This window comes from Cygnus olor, chromosome 4 (genome assembly GCF_009769625.2).
Source record: "Cygnus olor isolate bCygOlo1 chromosome 4, bCygOlo1.pri.v2, whole genome shotgun sequence".
NCBI lineage: Eukaryota > Metazoa > Chordata > Aves > Anseriformes > Anatidae > Cygnus > Cygnus olor.
This window is the reverse complement of record NC_049172.1, coordinates 33,452,572-33,479,551: the sequence shown is the minus strand read 5'-3', so window position 1 is coordinate 33,479,551 and position 26,980 is coordinate 33,452,572. Positions and strand designations below refer to the sequence as shown.

Below are 26,980 nucleotides of genomic sequence, written 5' to 3'. Positions count from 1 at the left end.
GCGATGGGGTTGTGTGAAGTCATGAACTATTAACAGCAAACGGTTTATTCTATTAACAACAACAGTGCAATGAACGAAGTGTGTCCAAAAAATTTTGGTTTGTCTATGCCCCCTCCAACTCCAGTCCCTACCAGAGAAAAGGTATTTTATAACACAAGTGTGAAACTAAGATACCAGTACAATTTGTGGTTAACTCAGTGAGACTCTTTGCTTCAGAGTATTGCAACAATTAAGTCTATGTGAATTTACCATGCAAATGAGGGAATGATCCCTTAAGGGGCACTGAGCAAGAATTTCTGGCTCCACAAGAATCTGAAGTCCCTGAACTGCACAAGTGTGAGAGTGTAGTCAGGGAAAATGTTACTATGCTTGCCCTTTTAATAAATTCTTCCCTAAGTATCCACTGTTTGAGATAGGATGATAAGCTCAATTGAGTGTGATTATTCTTACTCATTCATATTCCAGTAGGAATTAATCTTCCAACAGACACAAAGTGGAACTACTAGGATGATCTAGAATATGCAGACACCAATTTAGAAGAAAAATAAAAGAGTAAAACTCATTTATCTTAGGAAAATGAAGTGAGATGTGATAAACAATAGATTTGAAAAAATAAGATCAGCTACAGAAAAAAGAAGTATTGAAGCCAAAAGATAATCATCATATAATAACAAATATCATATCATATATAATGTGTAATCATATAATAACAAGAAATTAGATAAAGGTTACAGTTGAACAGAATACACAGGTACAACCTAACAGTTGGAATACTGAGAAAAAAACACCTTCAGGCGTTCAGATCCTGTAAATCTCTGTGACCTTGTCAGCACCAATATCAGAATTGTTTTAACACAATATGTTTCTCACTTAGGTCAAACCTATCTACGAGAAAGTACATTGGAGAGATGAATACTGTCAGTGTTTTTTCTTGAAAGCTGAACAACCCCTAACATTGTTCTTAAAGAAGCACATAAGTAATGCAAGTTACCTTTGGACAGAAATTTTAGAAGAAAATTTCCAATCAAACTATTGTTGTTCCTATCCAACAACAGGACACTTGCTTAGTCAATGTTAGAAATTGACACTACGTACAAAATCTATTACTTCAGTCACAGCATTTTAGAATCACTGCCTGGCATAAGCTTCCACAAAAGTCTGTACATAAATAATAAATAAGGTAAACACTACTGATTTATTTTTCATGAATAGGTGAGAACAACAACATTTCTGATGGGAACATATAATTTGAAGCAAGAAATTTCTTGGCTAGCTAGCTTGGCTTTTAGATCATGAACATAAAAAGATGCAGCCAAACATAGAAATAGTTTTTATGGACAGCACAAAAACCTGTATAAAAAGATACAATATTAGAGGTTCAAAGGAAATGTATGCCTCCCATCAAAAGGCTTTTCAAAAGACCAAAAAAAAGCTGGAATAGTTAAACTGCAGAGAAAGTAAAGGCTGTAAGAAAATGTTGTTCTTCAAGAAGCCTGTTCAAACAGGGAAAATAGAAAGATGTGTCAACTATGGCACGTTAGGTTTAAAAACAAAATGAAGTCAGCCAAAAGAGCTGGAGGAATACTTACAAAAAGGCATAAATGGCACTAATAAGTTATTTTTCAAACAAATCAGGAAAACTAAGACTGCTAAGGTATCTGTGGAGCTAATAGATGATCAAAGGATAAAAAGAGCTCTTGGAACACAAGACCACCACAGAGAAGTGCTAGTAGAGAAGTTATAAAAGACAACTAGCAAGTGACCAACTGTCATTTACTAGACAATATTCACTCAGGTGACCTACAAGAACTTGGGGATGAAAGCAGCTGAGCCATTAGGTACAGCATTCTTGTATGGATTGCCTCAGTGCCAGAAGAATGAAATGCGCCAAATGGACTCCAGAGGACAGCAGGGAACTAAATGGCAAGCACTCTGAAATTTGTAAGATACAAATAAGTAGATGTGTTTAAAAAAAAAAAAACAACGGAATAAACACACTGGCAAGAGTCTTGATGGCTATTGTAAAGGGAAGTCATGCTTCATTTCCTTGAATGAGTCACTGGGGATGCAGACAAGAAAGATCCAGTTTATAAAGTCTGCTGTTTGAATGCCAAAAAGATATTTAAAGAAAGTCAAGAAGCTGTAGAGTACGAAGGAACATCCTTGCGTGGATAAAAATTAATTAAAACACAGGAAACAGGCTTAAAATAAGAATAGTCTTTGAAGCGGAGGGAAATCACCAGTCAAATCCCAGTGTTATTAAACATATTTAGACATGACTGGAGTCAAATTTTCCTGGTAGTTCTGAATAATTTAGGGTAGTGAAAAAAAAACACAAACATAAAAAATGCTGACTGGGGGATAAGACAATAGGTGAAATCCATACAAATCTTGGTGCAAAGTGTGATCCCTGCTATCTGGGTAAAACCAGGGAAGCATCCCTATATAATTGCACTATTCTTACACTTGTCCCTAGGTACATACTATTCGATGCCAATAAAAACAGGATACTGAGTTTGATGGACTTTTGGCCTAACCCAGTATAGATATTCTTACGTCTCAGCATACAATTCATCTGTACAGAAGAGGAACTTTATTATGTAGATGATAAAAAAGGCATGGAATTTCCAAGTGGATTGTGTTAACATCATAAGTGACTTTGGATTTTGACTCGAAACAAAGTTGAAGTCACTCAAAGATACCACCATCTAATAAGATGTTCATTTGAGTATTTGAGCAATTGCCATCACAAGACAGTGTTCACAAATAATTATCTGTGATGAGTGGAACTGACATACACAAATCCTGCACATATTAATATGAGAGCAGACATTCATAATTCTGTACTTATTTCCTAACACATCACCTCTTAAAAGTAGCTCATTAAGTCAACTGTTGTGGAAGATGTATTTCACAGTATATATTTTTTATATTTTACTTCTTTTTGGGAGGGGGATAATTTTACTTTGAGAGTTTTTCTTTCAAAATTGTTAAGTAGCAAGCTTGAAATTGAGCTGTGTTACTTAAAATTGGTAATTAAAAAGCAAAAACAACAAATGGAAACCACTGCTAATAAAACACTGTTCAGACATCACCTTGTTCATGTCTGAGTCTTTTAAGCATACGCTAATGGTTATTCTAGATTTTATGTGGTACCTGTCAGACTTGTGATTATGGATCTCACAAACAAAAAAACAAACAGTTAAGATGCACAGACACAGCAAAAGATAAGTACCAAAGGAATGCCTGTTGCCGCCAATCCAGCAGAATACAGAGCATAGAAGCAGCATATAACACTCCTCTGCTTTCCTCTAATTACTCCATTGTATTCATATCTATTCTGCTTCAATTCAACCATTAAATTAGCAGGGCAATACTGTAAAGTGTAAGTGGTTACAGGAATTCAGTCTTTGGTTCCTTCTGGCAGAGATTTATTTATTTATTTATTACCTTTAAGGTTTTCAGAACCTACAAATGCTAAACAACAAGACTTGTGGATCATGTTCCATTAAGCCTTTCAGGGTGAAGGAGAATAGATTAATTAAACTCAGTGATAATCTCTAGTGAAAATAATCAGCTGTAACAATACTTACACAAGGGGATAAAAAGTTTTTAAAGCAAAGGAAAGTTGATCATTAACAGGAAGTGAGAAATAAGTAGATGTATTAAATGCGTAAAAGCAACAAAAAAAGCTGAAACCTCACACAGTTAGGATCATAAAAGAATGAGCAGAAAACACTCATAACCATATGACATTCCTGAATATTTTTCAAATTACGTTGACTATATAAATGAAACAACAGATTATAAAACATGGAAGAATCTTGACATGATACTGCTAAACAATTACAAAGCAATAAACTTAATTTGCATCAGAAAAACTAGAACAGGAAATTATTATATGAAATACCTACAGCTATAAGCCTATTTCATATCTATATTCAATAGATTTTAGAGACCAAGACTTATTTTTGTTGAATTCAATTCCCCCTTTTTTAAGAGTAAACACAACAGTTAAATTAAATATATGTAATTCACAGAATCACAATTATTTAATTACTTCTATCCACTCTTTTGTTTCCATATACACTTTCTATTTGATCTTTTAAAACATCAAGAAAAATAGATACTTTGCAATTCCTGTAAAAACTGAACAGCCTGTTAAGTACTAACATAAGAATGAACCATAGCAGTTTTCTCCTGCTTAGCTGAATACATAACTTGTACATTTGTAACCCTCATTTTAAGCAGTAAAATATCATGATCAAGTCTAACTTTTCAAAGAAATTTGGTAATCTCTTCAGTTTGTGGCATAATTTGTCAAAAATATCCAAAAAAGGTAATGAAAATAACATTACTTTGTTTCATCAGAAAAGTTTATAGGAGGTTCTAAAATGAAATTTCTGTTTTAAGCTTGTTCAGAAACAAAAATATTATATCTTTGATAGCTCTTAGACATATTGTGTTGTATTTTGATTTAAATGTGTGATATAATAAAAAAGATGTCAGCATTATAGCGCAAGTTTTCATTCCTTTTTCTCCCATTGCTTAGTAAAGCAGTGCATAAGAGAAACCACAAGTTTTCATTCCTTCTTTCATAACCAAGCAATGCTTTATTCCCACAGTTCCCAGAGCACAGGGAAGATGTTATAATGTTCAAGCACAAAGTGAATTCTCATTTCACTACTTCTTGACTCATGAAACAAGAAATCCAAAGAATTCCCACCTCAGGAATATAAGAAATTTAATTTTCCAGTTTGGGACTTGTCAACACATTGTAGCAGCACAAAACTAGTTAATCCTTCAATGGAAGAAAAAAGTCTTCCATGCTCAGCACTGAAGAGTTTTCAGTTTTTACAGTAGTTTAAAAAATGTGTTTAGAAATCGAAGAAAAAAATTCTTTCTTCTACCAAAAGATGGTGGTATAACACCTGACCTACCCAATGCAAAAGGTAGCATTTATTTAAAAATATAATTTTTCAATCGAATTAAGCCCATTCATAAAATACGTGTAAAGCCGTATTTTTGTGCAAAGGTACGCTGAACTTCCGTAAGATTGCAAAAATGAAATGTGACAATACAAAGGACTATAACTTTCGGTTACATTACTACAGGTAGCCTACAACTTGCACTATCCATTATCTCCATAAGTTCTGTGAAGATTACTTGCTGATAACCCACCCTACTAGACAGAATACCAATTGAAAACATTCCAAACTATTTTTTCATTAAACAAGGTCATTGCCATTAAACATGTTGAATAAGGCTTTGTATAAAACAACATTGCAAGAGTCACAAAAAGGTTATTTGATGCATGAGCTCTGTAGCAAAACAGCCTTTATTTAAAAACACTGGAAAATTATACGGAGAATAGAGATCCAGTCAAGGGTTAGAACTTTCCCACAGTTAACTATCATCTACAGAAATTAGGAAGACACCAACTACCTTTTCATAATTCTTTCAAGGACTCTAAAACATTCTCTTTGACTTTGGGATTTCCTGCCACAACTGATTTGCAATACTTCCTAGCTACTTCCTCTGATACAAATTATCATTAAATGTTAGTCAGTGTTTAGTTACACCAAAGGGAAAAAGGTACAGAATACACAAGACTGTCAATCAACTGAACCACTGAATTTTGTTTTCTGCTAGGGAAAAAAAAAAAAAGAGCTACAACCAAGTCACTAGCAGAACACTTGCCAAGCCTTGTATCTTACCTCTGTCAAGGCAATACTTGTATTAACATTGAGATTCTTCTCTCAGCATACGCCATAAAATAAAACATTCAGTTTATTACAGCTAAACCACGGCCTATAAATTGATACTGAATAAGAATTAAAACTATGAGGAAGTCTAACTCTTCCGCATGAAAAAACATAACTGAACAGAAAAGGGCAACAAATTTTACAGCAGCTGGAAATGCTAGATTTAATTATTGAAGAGAAATCATGCAGAGAAGTTAGCTGCCTAGCATGATTTATAGCAAATGCAAAGGGAAAGCCACATGAAATTCTCAGTTAATCAACAGAAACGGCCAATAACAAGAATGCCAGCACTTTTCATTTCTAGGTATGATGAAAATTTGAAAAAGTACAACTAAAAAGCCCAGAGAATGACAACACCAGACAAAATTTTAAAATGGCACTTTGAGGAGGTAGGTTACTTTGTAAATTATGGAAGCAGTTAAATTTTACTGCAAGAAATGACCAAAGATGATTCTGTGAGGAACAGTAACCAAGGGAAGAATCCTTGTGTTTTAGACAATTTCCAGAAAATTGTATTGTGCTATTCAATGCTTCTCTGTACACACAATATGTAGCAATATGCATGGTTCAGTATAGTAACTCCCACCATCACCCCCGTTTTCCAATTTCTTCATGTGAATCTTTGAGGGGAAAAAAAAAAAGACATTGCTGGAACTCATCAAAAATACACAAGAACTGAAATGTGATATCACAGGTTTTGGTCAAAATTCACTAGCACTATCCGATAGCAAATTAAACCTCTGTCAGAAAGATGAAATTTTATGATGCTTAAATATGCCAGACCTAAAACACTTGCGAGTTTACATATTTAAAATTCTATAAATATGTATATTCGCACACAAATACATGAAGAGATTTATATAAGACAGGATGCACATCCAAGACAATGGGCACTCTTGTCATAAATTATAAAATAAAGTCAATTACAGCACAAAATTCCCTCCCCCTCCTCACACCAAATCCAATTATTCTCGTAGGCCCAACTCTGCAGCAGTCTGCACACATAATCTAAGACAGTGCAAATCGCCAGATTTTTCAAGGTCATTTATAGAAAGCATGCTAGGTGGTAACATGAAATTAGCTGTTAGAATTCAAGTATAAACAAGTTCCTCTTCAGGTCTTTCAGCTCTACCAAAACTCAGGGTGAGATTTTTACAAATGCCTAAGAGACCTGGGCATAGAAATGACAGAGACACTGGGCAAAATGTAAGTTTTTAAGTGTTACAAGGTTATAAGTTGCATTAGGAATGCTTACATTTCCACATTCACTGTAAAAATGCGTGTTTCACTGCCACCTCACTAGAGAAATGTGTGTAATATTGCTTCATCAAGCTTGTCTGAGGTTTAATCATACTGTAAAACTGTAAGCACCTCAGCTCCTTCTGTAGCCTCCCTATATGTCTACGTTCATAGATGTAACTACCTATAGAGTTAACAGTGAAAACGTAGGTGAGGGATCAGGGGAAAAAAAGGACATAAGATGGACTGTATTCAACCATAGAAGACCTATCCTTCACCTCCAAAATACTGTCTATTTTGTCTTTTTTTTGCAACAGCTTCTAAGTTTCAAGCTTAGAAAAAAAGATAGCATAACTTATTTGCTCATAATTCCCTATGGTACTTATATTATCTTCTATTAAAAAAGGCATGACCAGGAACTCAAGACAAGGGCTTTTTTTTTTTTTTTTTTTTTTGTCTTTGTGCGGACTGCTAAGTCGTAAGGTAGAGCCCACCAAAAAGGGCAAGAGATTGCATCTTCCTAAAGAGAAGCTAATCACCTCCTGTTTGAAGAAGTTTCTGGCATGGAGGACTGCAGAGGCAAAGGAGACGTAGATCAAGGGAGTCCGCAATGCAAACGGAGAGACTCCTGACAGAAGGAACACAAAAACAGCCAAGATGGCAGACGCCTTCCCACCAGAAACGGAAGTAGATGTGCAGATTTTGCTGCTGCTCAAGACACTTCAAGTTCCTTAAAAAGAAAGATTTGCCTTGAAGAGACATACGGAGGAAAGATTTCTTTTCAAATCTTTTCAAAGTTTAAATCTATCTGCTTCAGGCACTCAGAGTTTCCTCTCTATCTAATGCGACAGCAGAAACTGAACAGTATGCCTTAAAAAAAAATCTCACTCTTCTAGTACCCAACTTTATAGAAAGGGCATAGACATTTTCCTGTCAACGTTCTGGTCCCCCCACATGGGATCACAGTGAAGAAAGGCCCCATCAGATCTCATGTGGCAAAGTGAACATGCCCCATTTGCTGCTGCTTCTCTCCTCCTGGCTCTGAAAGAATTGACTAGTGAACACTTCTCCATGCATTTTTGGCAAGAAAACATCCCCTCTCAGCCCTGTGCAACTTCTAAAATGGCACAACATACTTTGTTGCATCACATTTCCAGAGTGGACTTGTTCAGCTAAGAACTGCCTCTCCTTTGAGGAAGAACTTATTTTCCTAGTTTGTTCCTTCCTTCTACAAGGATCATCCTTACCCCATTTATAGCAAATATTCTATAATTTATAACCATAATTATATATAACAATATACAACTACACAACTTTGTTACGAAGCTTGTCTGAATTTCCATTTTCTTTCTTCTGCCTCTGGAGGCCCCAAATACCAGGCTTCAAAGTTTTAAATGGTAACGAGATATTTTGCCTTTCATTTTAAAACTGCCATTGCCTTTCAAAAAAGAAGGAAAAAAAGAGTGAAAAGAATGTTCTCCAGTAAATTCTGTAAGACTACACTGCTCTATCACCATGGTGCATACCTGTCCAAAATCCAATATTCATATCGCAAGGCTCATCTTCGTCATGACTTTTAGAACTGAATAAAAATGAAAAATGGGTAAGAGTTCTTGCCACATTTCTCAGCTGTCTCTGGATCTTTATCCCTCAATGAACCAGCCTCATCTCTTTCCTCCCCAAAGCACAAGTGGCAAAGCTTGCTTCTGATCTGAAACACTGATGCTTGTCCAAAGCAATTTTTTAAACAAGTTGCAGCTTTCCAACTAGTAATTATCAAAATCACAAAGTGTTTTAAAACGCAATTAAAAATGCATTTGTATACACCATTCTTCAGGGCTAAGCACTATAGGATCACATTATTTCCCCCCAAAATGCTTAAACTTTTTGTTGTACAAAGGACCCGTTCACTTTCTTCAACTATAATAGCAGGGAAATTCCCTACCTTAGGATGGCAATGGTACAAAACATTTCCATTAAATTTAAAATGTAATTGGAAAAATTCACAGTAGAAAAATCACAATGCTATTTATGAAAGACATGACCTCTGGTTAAGGAAGTCCCTGACCCACAGATCTCTATATGATAAGACAGTATTTACAAAAGTGTGACCTATCTGCTTCCTTGTACAATTGTTCCTTTCTAGTTATACGCCATGGCAGATAGGATATTGCTTTTAATGGACCAAGTACAGTCTCTCTCATGACCAGAGGAACACCACCTCCATTCCAATAGGAATTCACTTCTCAAGAACAGATTGAAGATGCAGCAAATCAAGAAAGTGGGTGCACGCAGAAGACCGAACCACACCAGTCATGCTAGTCAAAACAGTCTTTTTGCTTAGGGCTCACGGTCTGCTACTCTGCATCCTCACATGTCCTCAAATGGGAGAAATGAACCAGATCAAACGCTGTATAAATTGTTTTGAAAGCCCCTTTTCACTTACTTGCTAGTCCTTCCTTTCACATGCCTGTAAGTCTGTCATGACATGAGTGTTAGGACTAAAATACAGGCATCAACATTCACACAAGAGGAACATACCTACCAATTACTTTACAAAGCATGTCTGCAGCCCAGCACAAACCTGTTCCCATTAAGGGACGGAACAGCTCCAATCAAGTCACCTGACAGTGCCTATTTCTGGGCACGACAGAAGGAAGGCTATTTCTATAGCCCTGAGCACCATTTTAAAAGGCTATAAGGAATAACGTGACTAGAAAATGCCACTGTGTTACAACAAGCCAAGCACAGTAGACAGGAAGCATGCAAAACAGACCAATCCACAGATACAACACGATACACGAGAATTTCTCATCACTGATATGATACCTGCAAATTCTACCGAATGAAAATACCTGTTCTCCCTTACACACATGCACACACACAGAAACAAACTACAAACTACCATAATTCTGAGTGAAGCCTACCACAGACCTTAGTGGAATGCTAACTTCACCAGATTTCTTATTAAAGCATTTAGTAGAATCAAACAGTTGCATATCTTGATTTTTATACAGCTGCAGAAGTGATATTAGACCTGCTTTTTTTCCAACACAGTAACAAAACCAAGATCAGTAAACAGACTGCTGCTATTTTAGTACACTAGTTTCTGTTTAAGTTCAACCTGATGAGCTAAACCCCTTGAGCCATCATATTGAGATAGCACAGATTCAAAACGGCACCAGCTTGAAAATTATCAACCGACTCTTATCCTAGAGAATTAAATCACAGCAAAACTCAGAGCTATATTAAAAATCTAAGTGGATGCTCAGTGTAAATTTCTTCCAGATATTATGAAAAGGTGTTCCAAAGTTGAAATAAGTCTAATAGAGAAGTTGTCACTGAAATGCTGTACTGGTTGATAGCTCATATTTACATGACAGAACCCTATACTTCACACAGATTTCTCTCACATACCCACACCTTTGTGTATAGTTTGCATCTGAAGAAAAAAATGAGCTGTTCATGTAATCAACGATGCCATGTCATGCATAGAGCTTCTGCATAAATCCAGAGCAAAAGATGTCAAGCATGTCCCACTCCAATGATTGTCAGGCAAGGAAGTAAAAAGATGCACTTTTCATCTCCACAGGACTGTCGCCAAACCCTTGATGTAATAAATGAAACATGCCTGCTATTTCACCATTGCAAAATGGTACTGTAGATATCTTACAACATCTCTGTTTTCAGGAGGGGGTAACTAGGTCTAGATGAAGTGCAGATATGTTATTAAACAATGCACAGCTTGAATCCTGGGGCCAACACAGATGACCTTTAGAACATAAGCACTGTCTAAGACAAATATGCTTTCATCTTTGGGGAGTATTTTTTCAAGTAAAGATTTAAGAGAAAAACAGTTTAGAAATACGTTAAACATAAATGTGCCTTCAATCTCTTAATGCTTCATTTTAAAAACAAAACCACAAGTAGTATCACATGTCAGAAGAAAGACTAAGTACTTTTTAAGCAGAATATTAGAGAATTCAGTGAGATTTAACTTCATTTTCATTAAAACAATCCCATAATTGGAGCAAACAGAAAGGAGCTACGTGAAGTTACTAAGATCCAAAACTGGAGGTATGGCTAAAGTGATTCAGAAAAAAGGCTTGTATTTTTATTACAGTTCTATAAAAGCAAAGACCTATATTTCACTTTAGAATCCCTTAAGTGGAATGAAAATACAAAAACATAGCAAAACTATACTGAAGCATGTAAAACATAAGTAAAATGGTTTTAGAGATGGATTAAGTGAAATAGCAAACTATACAAAAAGTAATTTCTTGCTTTGTGCTTAACAGGCTGTTATCATTTATCTTCAGGAAGATTGTTCCCACCCCCCCCCCCAACTTTCCTTTCCAGAGTTGTATCTTGACTGTGATTCTAAGCAGCTTTAACACGTACAACGCTATTTGCTTCAAGGAAAAGAAGAGCATTGGTATGATACAATCCCTTCCTCCACAAATTATGATTGCAGATTCTGAGTTGTTTGGCACAGCCTGTTTTTCCATCACAGTTAGTGGCAAATCATCAAAACTCCCTAGGACTGCTAGGCCTTTTTTAGGATGGAGTCTCCCACGCCTGAAAAGCCTATATCACGCGTTGGAATCCTCAGACAGAGAGAGTTTGTTACATTGTTTTGTTCTTTGGTGGTTTTTATGGTTTTTCTTGTTGTTGTTTGCTTGTGCTCGTTTTTTGTTTTGTTGTTGTTTGTTTTGTTTTTAAGATTTTATTTCTTACCTCAAATTCAGCATGCCGGTTAATATCCTCTGCTCTCTGTCTGTTCAAGATAAATTCTGCTTCATTAGCCACTCTGACCAAATGGTCCTTCATAGTTTGACTCAGCAACCTGTGGACAGAAAATATTCAAGAACAACCTTAAGTGAACAAAGTCCTAAAACAAAAATATGTAAATATGGTACATATACAAATATTTTGAGCTCTGTTCCACAATATTGACTTTATTGTGTTAAGAAAATGTTACAAATAAGGTTGAAGGGTAGTTTTCTGGCAACTTGCAAAACTGTATTTCAATCATAAACCAAGCTAAGAATTAAAAAAAATGCAAACACACTAAACAGTCATTTGCTTTACTTGAAATATAGATATCTAAGAAAATCTTTCATATACAACACATGCTAAAGAACAGTAAGAAGTTTACGCATGTGAACATTCAGAGTGAAAGCCCTAATGTAACCAATGTAAAGTCCAATTAAAAAAATGTGAATTACGCTGAAGTATAGTTTTCTCCGAATGCAAAACAGAAATTTTATGTTAAATATACATTTAAGTAATATTTTCAGGTTTATAAAACATGCTCAGTCTCACAAATAAAATGCCGATATACATTGTTTCAGGTTATGGACAGAACAAAGCTGTAATTCAATCTGAGATTTCTGAGGCCTTCATAAACTTCGAGTTTATGAATGGCAACAGAGCTGACAGATTGAATTACAGCCCAATTATTCTGTGAGTTCATGTATTTTTACTAAAAAACATTTCATTTTTAATTAGTTACATTGGGATTCATAAAGTTAAAACTCAGGAGCTACACTGTTTTAGAAGGTGCTTTTTTCCATAGGATCTAAAGATAAACCAGACAAAACCATTTCTACTAGTTAGTTTTCTCAAAATACCTAGTATTCTAACTTGTTTTTAAAAGACCTTCAGTTGTTAATGTAGAAAAGAGTAGCAAAAGATAAAATCACTTGCTTGCCTTGCACATAGAAACTAAAATACATGTCAAGAAGTTCACAGGGTCTATCGAGACCCGTTCTTTAGAAAGGCAGTCTTCCTTATACAGGATGCCTTCTAATGCATACAATGTCAATGTCATTACCTAGAATTTACTTATCTGAGCTAAGGCTCCACCTGTCTCTATATGTATGTTTGACAGTATGATCATTAATGCTCTGCTGTCTCTTTTCCTACCCTATTCATAATTCTGCGCTTGCAGTAGGCTTGAGGTCACAAGCAAGCAATAAGAAGAAATCCAAAGTCAGAAAAACACCTGACGATGAAAACCTTCTTTGCTCCTTGCTTCTCACACTACAGGGCCAAGAAAACTGCAGCATAAGAGCTAAAGGAGACAGACCGTGTGATTACAAACCAGTTAAGTCACTGGATCACTGCCTCTACATACATGAGGTCTTGAAAAAAGAAATAAGTACAATTCATGATTTGAAGCATGACCATCTTCTGTTTGAGGAGACTTGTACAGAAGCACCTGTTTTAGAACTATTTTTTCTCTTTTTATTTTTTTAATAGCCACTTTTGGAATGGAAGGAGCTATTGATCAACTAACCTACAACTGTTTTACAAAATACCAGTCATCCTCCAAAAAGCCCACCATAATCTGTTCAAGAAAGCATGCTCTGTAATAATCACCTTACCTACTCTCTAAATAGGTTTTCCTTTTTATCTACCCCATGTACACAGCCCAGCACATGACTGTACAGTGGCACTTAACTGTGCATTTGAAAGGATGATGGACTTGTTCCAAAGCAAAAAACTACATTCCCTCACAGAAAAGCAACGTTATAAAAACAGACTCGAATTGTACCCAGTTAAAAAAAATAGCTTTTGTGCATCAAAAAAAGCCTGGTCTCCTATGATCAGTCATCACCTTTATCACCTCTCCTTACTAATCCCACACAATTTCCCTATTTCTCTATGATATTCCATACTGGACTAGCACAGCTAGATAAAACTTCTATGTGATTTTGCAGATAATTCCTAGCTGAACTTCCCATTTCAGTTGCCAAAATTCTTAAGGTTAAAAACTACAGAAAAAACAGCTTCATATTATTAGGTATCAACTTCCTTTATCACAAATTGCCAAATTCAGTAAGTAAAGTTCAAGAGGTGAAGATAAATGTTTTTTACTAATACAAATGAAATATGTAAGACATAATTTGCTGGTTTATATCATATGCAAGTGTGTTCGTTATTTATATTAACTTAAAATTGCAATCTTACTTTTCAGTCACGTTTTCCAAATGCTGCATAATCTTAGATTAAAGTTATTCTAATGTAGTTTATATAATTTTAGTAATAATTCAAGTTGTATCACTATCTAGGTCAGCTTAGATGTTCTTGAGAACAGCATCCACATACACTGCACATCACATATTACTGTTTTGCATTTACCTCTTCAAAGGTCAAACTTAGCCAACGCAGTATGTACCTGTACATAAGTATAATGGTGGCCTGATATAGCAGATGAGTCCATAGCCACCGTTAAAAATGAAAGGCAAACACAAGCTTTCAGCATCTCTATAACAGAGTACGCCTCTGTGTAAAACAAAAGTTTTAATCATCCATTTCTAAACAGAAATTTTGAGAAACCTTGGCTGCTGCTGCTTTTCATTTGAGGCAAACAAAACATCAAACAGAAATTTGCTATGTGCAGCCCACTGCCTGCAACAGATACAACTTTTTCCAACTGAGTAGACCACTACTGAGGCAAGGACAAAAATATCACTCTTGCAAGAATATTAGTTCTACTCCAAACTACATAAAACATGTTTTGTATATATGTGAGTGGCTATAAACTGTATTAACTACATCAGGTAACTTTGTGAAACAAATGCTTTCCTCTAAAGAAGAAGCGTTTAGAAAATTATATCTTATTAACACATTAATTACATTTCATGAATTGAAAAGCGTCATAACAATCCTATCTGTTATCTACTCTGGCCTTCTACATGAAATTAATCATGCATGTTTTCCGCTAACTAATTTCATTTCTATTTTATAAGATTTGAAGAGATTTTACACATCTTTCTCCTATAAATAAGTTTTCTAACAAGGTAACTGCTGTCAGTATTAAAAAATAATACTAATAACCCATTATTTCTTGTATGCTTCCCTCCTGTTTTTTTCTTCCAAAAAACTAGATTACATTAGCTATCTTCCTGCTAAATAAAAAGTCCATCCAAAACTTCTCTTTATAAATACTTTTTTCATACCAAAAGAATATATTTTCATTTCTTTGATTAATCAAATCAATTGAATTTCCTGCCATCTCCAGCATAGTATGCACACCCAAGCTGAAAATAAAACTGCAGTCTAGTAATTTCCTTCTTACTTAGGTTCCATAATCTCTGTATGCATACCCATGGGCCATGTTTGCCTTCTTATACCACTATCTCACATTTATTTTTATCTTTACGTTTATTTTTTTTAATTTTTATTTTTATTTTGTTTTTGTTATTAAACACTGAAATGCTGTTGAATGCGGTGATTTACACTCCACCTTGTTAGACCACCATTTGATTTGGCTTTATTTACAGTAAAGTTATTGAATCGCCATTTTTCTGATCATTAACATGAGAAGAGGTGTGTTTGGAGCGTGGATGGACATACATGTTCTGTAATATTTTCACCATAATACCTACAGGTAATGACACTGAATACCAGACATACTCCTCTGCTTTCAGTGCACACCAGATTCCAGGTCTCACAGAGACTCTTCTTCCTCTGCTTAAGCACTTGGTTTCTGGACCAAAGCATTTAATCATGTGATGAACTTTGAGAAGACGAACAGTCTAGTAAAAACAAGCAATGGGGCAGATCCCATGCGGAAAGTTAAATATATACTTGCATACTTTGCTGGGTCAGGAATGAAGTGCTAACACCAGTGAGAGATGGAGTTCCAGGCAAACAGATGAGACATTCTGATTTTTATTGTTACACTGGATGAAAAAACTATGAGAGACAAAGCAAGAAGTCTTTTTACTCTGATTTCTGGCTGCTGAATGGTTAGATGGTCAAGTAAAAAGTCAGCCTTCTTAGAACAAGCAAAAAGGAGACAGTGCAAGCGAAAAAAAAAAATAACAGAAAAATGTGTGTAAGAAAAGAAAAAGAGACGGTTAAATCCTGGGTTAGTATTGCTGATGTCCAACAATTATCAATTTTACTCAAAATACAGCAAAGGCGTTATAGGTGACATTTACAACAGCTGTTTAGGCATAAGTCACTCAGATATTACCATAACAGAGAACTTGGAGATAACTGAGAAAGGATAACAGTAAGCTTTCCTACTTGCACTCCTCATAAACCTAGCACATAAGAGATTCTTTCTTCAAAAGGAGATACAATATATGTGGATACACAGCCTTTTATGGGATCTGACTGCTCAACGTGTTAAACGTTGGAATTACTGCTGCAAGGAAGTTTTACAATTGCTTTGTTGAACACAGATACTTTACAGATACCCAATTCCATCATCAAAAATTGCAGACAAGCCCATAGTTTGAACACATTTACCCCCCTCAAAATATGAGAGAAAATAAACAGTGAAGAGACACCAAAAAAACTGTCTTGGACATGCAATAGGATAAACCTTAATAGCACTCAGAAAGAACAGCAAGGAGGGGACACATTAATCTCATTTTTTTTTTTTTTTTATCTAGGATAGCCACTCAGAACACGTAAGAACCAAGTGAAAATTCTTCTGAGGTTGTGTTCATGTTCTGCTTGGTAGCATGACAGATGATTTCTGAAAATTTTAGATCAGAGTAATAGTACAATCCCCATATGCTCACAGAGTGCAGTATAAATACCTTCTTGTTACTGTTATATCAACTTATTTTTTAAAAGCAGATGTTACTAAAACACTCTACATAAAAAAAAACATTTAAGAATTCCCAGGCCCTCAAAAGCATTTTATGATTTTGCTTTTGTATAGAACAAATTCATGACATATTCCCCAACGCTAAACCTACCTTTGTCACATACATGTGCTCCACAATTACTAGCATCTCCAATAATAAAAGCTTGCATTAATTTTTAATCATTAGAACTGTTTTCCCCAAAAAGCTTCTGCCTGCTCATTAAGTTGCAGCAAAGCTCATATGTTTCCAGTTATATAAAAAGATGCAATTTAAATCCATGCACAGATGATCAAACAAAACTCAGTAAAATAAACTGTTTTAAGAATGGTTTTGTATGTCACAAAATACCGTAGTGCGCACATGCACAAAATAGTCATGTAGCGTCAAGAGCCCCACCTCAAATCATTTATCCATCTCTGAAACACATCCAGGCTACAATTTCTAATTTTAAGCACATTTAAAACGTTGTTTAAAGTCTAGACTAACAATCTTCTGTGGTTCAAATTCACACATTAAAAAAGCTGCTTCTGCTCTGAAACCAAAACAATAGCATAAAAACTCAGAACATAGATCACTGAAAATCCCTTTCACAAAACGTACCACTTAACCAGAAGGGGTTGCTAAAAATAAAAAGCAAGGAAATGTGGAAAATGCTTTTTCCCCTCCTACAAATCAAGACTAAGGTGCAGATTCTGTGTTATCAGAAGCTCAGGACAGAGAGGCTGCAATAAGAGGAGCAGACTGGCAGTAATCAATTCTACTTTGGACGTGACTGCATTTATCATTTTTTCTTGAGCCTTTTTTGGTCAATTATGCACAAAGCATAAGTGTGTCAGTTATCATCCATTTTTTCATTAATAGCTATATTTTTCTAACTATTTTCCATCACAGTAGTTGCTCCTATGGCAACACATTCTCTAACACTCATTCCTTGAGAGTGACCGCACTACTGCGAGTGGAAGACAATTGAATGGGGCAGCCTGCATCCGTCCCGTTTTCCGTTAGGAAAGCATGTAAGCAATTGGACAACTCTTCTGATTGCCAACTATTTCGGTATTAAAAAAAATATCATCTATGACCAGTAAAACGCAGTATCTGCAATTTAAGAGAATGAATGGCAGGTGACGTCAAAATTTTCATAGTACTTCTATAAAAAGTGCTATGGAAATACAGATGATTACAGCATTCCAGATTTTAAACTACTAGATGTTATGTATTGGGAGAATACCACTGGTTACATCTGGTTATTTCTGGGGAAGTCTGGGGCTTTTTTTGGCTGGTTGGTGGAATTTTTACTTTCTAAGGGTATTGGGTTTGTATGCTGCCTGCCCTCTTGCTTCTCCCAGTAACTTCTGAATTCTTTGCATAATTCCAACAATTTTTTTTTTAATAGAAGGTTGGAATTTCTCAAAAAATACTAGTTTTATATCCAGCAAGGGGCCAAAAACCCTTGTAAGCATCCTTGGGAAAAAAAAAAAAAATCCAAACATCCAATATTGGATGAGAATCTTCTGATACAGAGATTTTTTTAAGCAATTTCATTCCTCATTAGACAGCAGAGAATCTAGCCATGTGAAAAAGCTACTGAAACAGAAGCTTCATTAGTGCTGTTTCTCCTGGATATACTCTCAAATCCTCAGACTTCTTTGTTTTGGTTTGGTTAAGGAATTGAAAGGGGGATGACAAAAGGGAGCAAATAATACGTATATTCTGTTCACTTAATGAGATTAGCTTTCCATTAAACTTTATGTGACAGTTTTTTAAAGCAAATGTTGCCTGAATATTCATTTACAGATATATAAACATGTGTAGAACACAGCACTTCATTCTTTGGATGACCAAGAAAACTGTGCTTGCAAAAATTAAAACTAATCATGTCCCAGAGTCTCTTCAACTGAAAATCTGAAAGAGTAATTGCTGCAGCATGCTTAGGAGACTGATCCCTCAACCCCTGCCATGCCAAACCCATTATCACCCCAAAGGGGATAATAACTGTCATGCCTAGTCTCAAGCACAAGTACATTTGTTAGTGCACTGACTGATACAGAAAATAAGGTCTAGCATAAGAGATGTTTCACACTTAAGTGTGCTAATGAATCAGAGTGACAGGAGAGTTTTAACCTTCACAGAGCAAAGGAGTTGTTTGCTAACTAGTCAAGTAGAGGAAATAAGAATCTAACCAAACAGACAGTTATACATAAACACAAGGAAGTAAAACAAAGTGTTTGTTCTTGTTGTTTTCCAGTACAGAAATAAGAGCTTGACCATCTCCTGCATAAGTAGGAAAGATAATTAGTTTCAGGGTGAAAGAAAAGAATCTGCCTGGACACCTTGGTAGTCTCCTCGGCAGAGGACTGGCTACAAGAGCTGAACCAATTGCACCTAAAGGATGGTTCCAGTGAACAAATTCTCTCATCAGTCAGGTCTTGGATTGAGGCTCAAAAACAGACTCTCCCAAAAGGCAGGACACAAAGGTGAAACGTAAGCACAAAGACTGAAATCTAGACTGACAGAAGTTCAACAGACTAAGGAAAATGTTTGACAATCTATACTTCTGCTGCACACATGGCTCAGTACAAAGGGAAACAATGGATACGGGCATCTTTTTAACAAGTTTTCAAAGAACAGCAACAGTGGTCCCAGACACAGTATTATGGAATAATGCTTATTCACTTTTATTAAAAACAGATTACTATTTAGTGTAGCAATGTTTTGAAATATATATTTCTTTCCATGCACAGAAAGATTATTTTCCAATACCTCTTCGTTTTGCTTTTCACTTACATTATGCACCTTCCTGCATTTCTGCAGGTTTCTTTTTTTTGTTTATTTTTAAACTATGTATCCTGGCCTTCAAAAGGCTTCAGTTGTGTATTTCGGATTTAGGTAGGTTTACTGTTCTGTATCTTCACATACTAGTCCACTGTCTAGAGATTTTCTTCAGTTCCAAAGATCCAAAATTTCTCTGGGCACAAACAAATCAATTCTGCTATACGCGTACAGTGGACACGATGCATTTGGAAAGCCTGGAAGCAACTAGGTAGGTATGTTACACATTAGTTACTTGTGAACGTGCTGAAATTCAGCCCAGCACATTCTGACTGCAGCACATACACTGTAGATCTTACAAGTCCCAAAGGCAGATTTTCTGCACAAATTTCTGCCCAGGGAATCCTAGCAAAAACATGGTAAGTCTAAACATAAAACTTTCAATTGGTGAGAGCGAGAGTGGTACATTCATACCTTTCATGTAAGAGTAAAAAACACATTTGAAGGCAAATAAAAGAAGAGAATTAGATCTCCTCTTCTAGAGCTCTTTCAAGTTCAGAAACATTTTCAGATGTCTTATTTGCTTGAGAAAGAAAAACAGGAGGACACACTTCAAACTGGAATATCCACTGATATCTTTAAAACTAGTTCAAAAACGAGTAATAAACATGGGGAATTAAAAAAAATGCTCTACCAAAGTTGATGACTAAGATGACTAAGACTTTTTCCACCAAGAAAGCAGACTACAGCAATTTTATGACTCCTCAAATTCCAGGCACCTCTTATAGTCCCTAATTTTATTTTATTTATTCTAACACTCCATGTCTCGTGGTACCCCACAGACATCCTTACTTGCTGAAACCAGTTCTGCCCTTTGTACAACCACCTTGTCATCTTTTATTGAGTACTTATAGGAGACAATTTAAAAATTCAACTATTATACAATTGTGCAGTGAAAAGCCTGAAAGTCCTTCAGCTATTTCCATTTTTTAAGTTATAATTAAAAGGTTTCAGCTTTAAGAGTTCTTAAGATTACAATGTTATGGCAAAAACACATCAAACAATAACAAAAGCAATAAAAATACACAGCCTGAAATGCTTTAGTATAATGTTAAGATACGTGCAGGAAAAATAATGTGCAACCTGTATAAAGAGAAGAAAAGAGTAGTTCTGGAATATAGTTCATGTTGTAAGAAGGATAATAGTTTCGTTTTAGTGAATGCTGAAAAGCCACAAAGTACTGCAATGACCAATTCAGCAATAACATTAATGGCTCCTATAAACAGCAATGTTGGAAAATGGAGCTAGATAAAAGGAGACATTTTAAAGAAATGAATCCATTCTCTTCTTCCCCATAATGAAAGTTATGTTCCCACTTTTTAAAAAAAACAACTCTGCTATGAGTCATGAAAAAATGAAGTAACAATTACTTAGATATTTTCTGCTAACCAAAACCACACTTTTCAGTCTTTAAGGGATCATTTGTCCCTCAGACAACCACTCTGCTAAGACTACACTATAAGTTATTGATGTTGTTTATGGAGGTGGAGGAGTGATTTCATCTGTCTGTGATGGGCACTGTAGGTTTTTGAAAGAAAATAGCCAATTCCAAACACTTCACTGATAGAATGCTCTCTGAAAGCTTGACCTGAACAAGCATGCTACTAGGTAACTGCTACTTACAACTCAGTCTCAGTAACTGATTTGTTCGTGATAATCATCCTACCCAGATGAACCTTACGTTGTGGTTTACATGTGTGTGGGATCTCTACGTTATCTATGCTAATAAAACATTAATCAAGGGCCAAATTTATAGCAGGCACTTTATAAGTAAGGTCAAGACAGGTCAGCCTCACATAATAGGAAACAACTACAGGCTAGATCTTAGCACTGTAACTGAACACCGTTGTTACTTTACCTTGGCCCTTGGGATCAAGACTAGTAGCAAAATGTTTTTTCTGCCTCACAATGGTGTTTCCCTCACCATAAACTGAAATGCAACCATTAAAATGGTCATTATTTCTATGTATTCTGAGAACATCCATACATTTTAAAAGACAAATCTCAAACTGCCATTTCCCCTAGTTCTACAATGATAAAAAGATACTTATAGAGCATTTTAATTTATGTGATAAATTATTCTGTTTTAACTCAGTAGCTGTCTTAATGCTGTAAAATTGATTTTCTATTGAGATTTTACTAGCTTAAGTTACTCACTAACAGAATTTAGGTTTAGAAAATGATGTTTCTTATAATACTCCTTAGCTAATTCATTAAGACATCTTAAAAAAAATCCTTCAGAAAAAGTAAATATTGCTCTTAGTCTGCCCCAGCAATCAATTCCTAACGAAGAAAATATTGATGGCTTTGAATACTCACTACAAGTTAAAGATCATGGCCCCATCACCTGCTCTGTCACTTTCTTTAAGTCCCACTAATATACATATATAGTTATTGATAGAACATTAAACTGAATTGGTAATAGTAACAGAATTTTTATACGTTAAAGGGACCCTTTTCCTTTCTATTTTATGAAGTAGATAGAAAATAAATGAGAAAACTGGAATCTAATTTTTGAGACAAAGGCTTATCTTACACTTCCTAGCTATAATGCCTTCCAAATATCAATTCCCTTCCTCAAGAGATTAGCCGAATACAAATTATAGTTTCAATGTTAACCAGTGCACAAGGACAGGAAGAAAGAAAATCCATGACACTGATAAGTGATATATTTAATGAAACCAAAGAGCATTCGCATTCTGCAAAATCTCTTACTTAGTATTAGAACTAAACAGAAATATTAAAGAATGTGATTTCACTCAAAGAAAAACTCAAAGAAAATGGGGGAAAAAAAGCAGAAGCAAAATTTTTTTAAAACATTTCAAGCCACTTAACTTCCTAAAAACTAAGGCAGAGTTGCTATCAAATATTGCGACTTACCTTCCTTCATTGACAAGCTCTATAAAGGCAAGGCCAGCATTCTTCTGTATTGAGTTTTGCCACTCCTGGGAGGGAAAACAAATAAAAAAATATTTGTTTAAAAAAGATGATCAAGAAACATTTGAACTACAAAGTCATGCACTTCCTTTTTCAATTCTGTTATCTTACACCACCAACAACAAACACGGAAAGCATTAATTGTGCACTAATTAGGAAGCAAGCAAGAAACATCGCCAGCAAGAAGAAACAAAACAGTATCATTCGCTCAGTTATATTTTGTGGAGGGGAGAAGAAAATACAAAATCATCCCACAAATGAGACTTTTTCATTCTCTGTGTTGTGCACTAATTCTGAACTTACTCTGGTTCACTGATGCTCTTTGCCTTAGGTAATGTTAACATAATATTTCAGATCAATGTAAGACTCATTCTTCAGACGCAAACTTCTCTTATAACTTAAATACTATATTACATATATACTGATTATAATCTCCTCTTAACAACATACTGCCACTTCTGCTCTAAAGATCTGGTTTACCAAATATTGCATTATTAACACCCAGTATATTTCACAAAAAAAAAACACATTGAAATAATTGTAACAGCAGAGAGACAGGCAGTGAACATTTCTCACCTCCAACAGAACCCTGAACTAGAGCAAAATTCTACATGTCCTAAACAGGTTGGTACAGGCTTTGCCGGGCCTCCAAAAGAGACACTGAAAAGCAACCAACTCAGATGATCTATCAATGGGGCTTGCTTCCCCTTTTGAAAGCTGACACAAAAGAAAAAATGGTCAACATAAACACAACCAAGATTTTTAATCCTTGAATCAACAGCAGCAAATTGACAGAGGTACAAAGTGTGAACCTTAGATTTTGAAGAAAACGTACAGGCATCTGGATAGAACAGACTAGATATAACTCTTCATTTTAAAAAGTCCTAAGTTTTAACTGAGTTTGTTTTCCTTCTAAACAAATAGAAAGCAATGCTTCTGTAGCAGACAGATACTTTAGTATGCTGTTCCACATCAGCTTTCTTGATTTTTCACTATTTGTTGTAAGAAATAATAATCCTAATGGTCATTCTTTTTAAAAACCTTGTCAATTCCAAAACAGGCAAAAAAATGCAAAACCACAAATACCTCTTCAAATCAATTTCAGATTTCTAAATCTAGGAGTATTTAATAGCCAAGATATCACCAGAGCAGGTTTTTCACTACTCAGTTTTGCAAAATTCTATTACTTCTCTCAGTCAGTGACATGAAGGTTTATTCAGACATACACAAAAGACAACAGAAAAATGTTGTTTCTTTATGATTTCAGTCCCTATCCTTTCCACTCCTCCCCCCAAAAAAAGATTTCCAGATTTCAAACACAGGGCATAGGTAACACTGATCCTCCATGGCTTGAAACGTTTCCAGGATCAACATGTTTTTATCATTTTTAAACTGCAACACCATATTGCAATTTTGTAGTCAGAATTAAGAGTAGAATAATTGGAATTTGTGATGTATTATTCCTCATGAATTATAAATGTATTTCATTACTTTTTATATAACTAGTTTATATGCATTACTAGGCAAGCAACATTCTAAATGTCAGCTAGGTTCCATTTACATATTACCACGTATGTTTTTGTTGGTGGTGGTGGTGATTTTTTGAGGTTATAGCCTACTAGCAGCATTGGTCCTAATTGCTATATGTATTTTACTGATATTTCTCCCATCATCCTTTTTCCAGTTCTCTACTACTGCTGCCTTATGATCACCACTACATGACTTCAGGTTACCATGTAAGCTGTCTGAAATAGCTTTAAGAAACATTTATTCCTATTTAAAAAGCCTTTTAGGTGCTAATATTCTAAACAAAATAATCTACGCAACTAATTCTCACAAGAGGTTATTCTAATGTAATATCAAGTTGTAAATATTTAGCTTTGCATTGCGATAATTAAAATGATTGTTAGCTTAAATGTGTGAAAGTTCAAGAAAAGCAAAATATTTTTTTCTATTTATGACATCACCCATCTGTTGCTCTGTTAGTAATGTCTCTGCTCTTTAACAGAACTCACTACAGTACGTGAAAATTTAATTGGTGAAGATGGAGGTTGCCAAAAGTGAAAAGAAAGGGCATTTATCATGATACTTTTCAGCATTTTTCTCTACATCAGACATCATCAAAGGCGGTGTTAGTCTAAACAATTTCATAAATCACAGCTGAACACACCCTAAAGCTAGTTTTAATAGCTGAAAGAAAAGACTAATGGTCATCATCTTTCATGATCCCTTCGATATTTCCCCACAGTGTATGTTCTCTCTCAAACAATTACACTCAGTATGCATATTGCATTATTATATCAACATCTTAGTTATCCATCTCCCAAAGGCATTAGGGAAAAAACACGTTAAAAGCCTCAAACTCAACCACTAATGCAACTAAATAACTACAAAACACATTTCAGCACTTTCCTAAGGAAGGACTGTAAGGGAAGATCAACAAAGTCAATAATTTCATACCTGTTCTAAGCTGTACTTAATTGACCATCATTTCCTATGGCTATAAATGTTTAGTAACTGAGAGACAATCTACTTTTAATGTTTTTGGTCACTGTAGACCGAGAATAGTGAAGCAGAAAAGAAAACTAGAAGCACCGAATGCTGTCACAAATAGCTACAATGAAAACCAACCATTACAAGAAGACAATTAAGAAATTACATTTTATTCAAATACTATGTCTGACATGGAAATTTCTTAGCTCATTATTGTTTCACCTACTTCCTAAATGGAATCTATAAACACTTGCATAAGTACTCTAGATAAAATAAAAGTACTATATCCTTTCCTGAAATGGTGTTTCAAGTCTCATCTGAATTATAATTCTACATGGAATAACATATTACATTTCCTGTAGCTACTGTACAACTCTGACAGAAGAAAAGCTATACCCCAGTCCCCTATAGCACCAATTTTATACCGTCAACAAGTTTCATTAACACTTTCTTACTGAGAGCACAAAGATCATTAAAAGAAAACATTAAACAGTACTAGTCTTAAAACCAACCTTTCAGGATAAAAAAATCTCCCTTAAAGTTTATATTATGACCTCCTGTTGCCCCATTTGAGCCCATTTAAAAAAAAAAAAATCTATTTAACAGTGTTAGTTGGGTTGTTCTTTAATTAATCCTAACTAATCCTAGAATCACAGAATGGTTTAGGTTGGAAGGGAGTGAAGATTTTCCTCCTAAATCTCAGTCTCCCCTCTTTTAGTTTAAAACCATTTCCCCGTGCCTTGTCATCATCTGACCAAGCAAAAAGTTGCTCTCCATCTTTTTTATAAGCCCCCTTCGTTTTTATAAGCCCCCTTCAGGGCTGCAATAAGATCTCCCCAGAGAGAGCCTTCTCTTCTCCAGGCTGAACAGCCCCAGCTCTCTCAGCCTTTCTTCACAGAAGAGGTGCTCCGGCCCTCTGATTAACTTCATGGCCCTCCTCTGGACCCACTCCAACAGCCCCACATCCTTCTTGTGCTGAGGGCCCCAGACCTGGATGCAGCGCTCCAAATGAGGCCTCCCAAGGGCAGAGCAGAGGGAGGCAATCCCCTCTCTCGGCCTGCTGGTGACTCCTCCTCTGGTGACGCAGCCCAGGATGCAGTTGGCCTTCTGGGCTGCAAGTGTGCCCTGCTGGCTCATGTCAAGCTTTTGATCTACCAGAACCCCTAAGATCATATTTACCCACACAGGCCTAAAAGCCTTTTCTACAAGCAGCAGGTATTAGGAGCCAGTTTCAGAACAAAAATGCATGAGGTAGTTCTTTACACATTGCATTACAAGCCAGTGGAACCTATCACCAAAGGATGCTGTGCTGCCTAAATGTTCAGTAGGATCAAGATAAGACTGCACAAGTAGATGCAATGAAAATTCACTGATATTCAGTAAATACACAGAAACTACATCCAATTCAGAAAATAGCCCAAGTTGAACAGAGTTGGAAGGGGAATAATACTCATGAAGGAGTGTTGTACATGCTCGCTTTGTTTTATTCTTCTTGACCATCTCTCTTTGGGTCCATAGAAAGAGATAAAACAGTAAGCAAGGTGGAACCCTTATCTCACCCAATAGAGCCATTTTGTAACTCTAATCACTCAAATACCCAGAAAACTTTGTTGGTTTGCAATTTGAAGTGTTTGCATGTATGCGGTAAATATACATAGCCTTCCTCACCCATACACTTCTAAGAAAGAAACATAACCATACTTCAAAGAATTAACCAACTGTATATGTTCTTCAAGCTCTATAAAAACATTTGTGAGTCCAATCCATCAACTGGTCTGACTGCTAAACAAATAATTATGCACCTTGAGCAGAACATTCAAAAAACTCCAATAGATGAAAATGGCTTTATTTTCTATGAGCAAATGGTACTACTGCTGCTATTTGCAAATCTTGTCTTATATACGTTTACATATATACACACATATATTCATACATAATTTCTCAAAAACTTTTCTAAAAATTTTCTGACAAGATTAACACATTGCACAATTAAGAACTGTAATATTTGAAATGCACACTCGTAAGCAAGAAAACAAAAAGGAAATTCTTTCTTAATCTATGCTTCCTATAAAACTGGTGGAGTTTTAATAATTTATTTTGATT

The 26,980-nt window shown here is 35.5% G+C and overlaps 1 protein-coding gene across 6 annotated transcripts in view; it reads right to left on the bottom strand.

Moving 5' to 3' along the window:
* LRBA (LPS responsive beige-like anchor protein) overlaps nt 1–26,980 on the bottom strand; it is a 396,366-nt gene that overhangs the window by 249,318 nt on the left and 120,068 nt on the right. For all 6 annotated transcript variants that reach the window (XM_040554872.1, XM_040554875.1, XM_040554874.1 and 3 more), the window contains 2 exons: nt 22,328–22,392; nt 11,742–11,850 (listed from right to left, as the gene is read on the bottom strand). In XM_040554872.1, the coding sequence (XP_040410806.1) occupies nt 11,742–11,850; nt 22,328–22,392 (174 nt within the window). The remainder of the gene's footprint in view (nt 1–11,741; nt 11,851–22,327; nt 22,393–26,980) is intronic.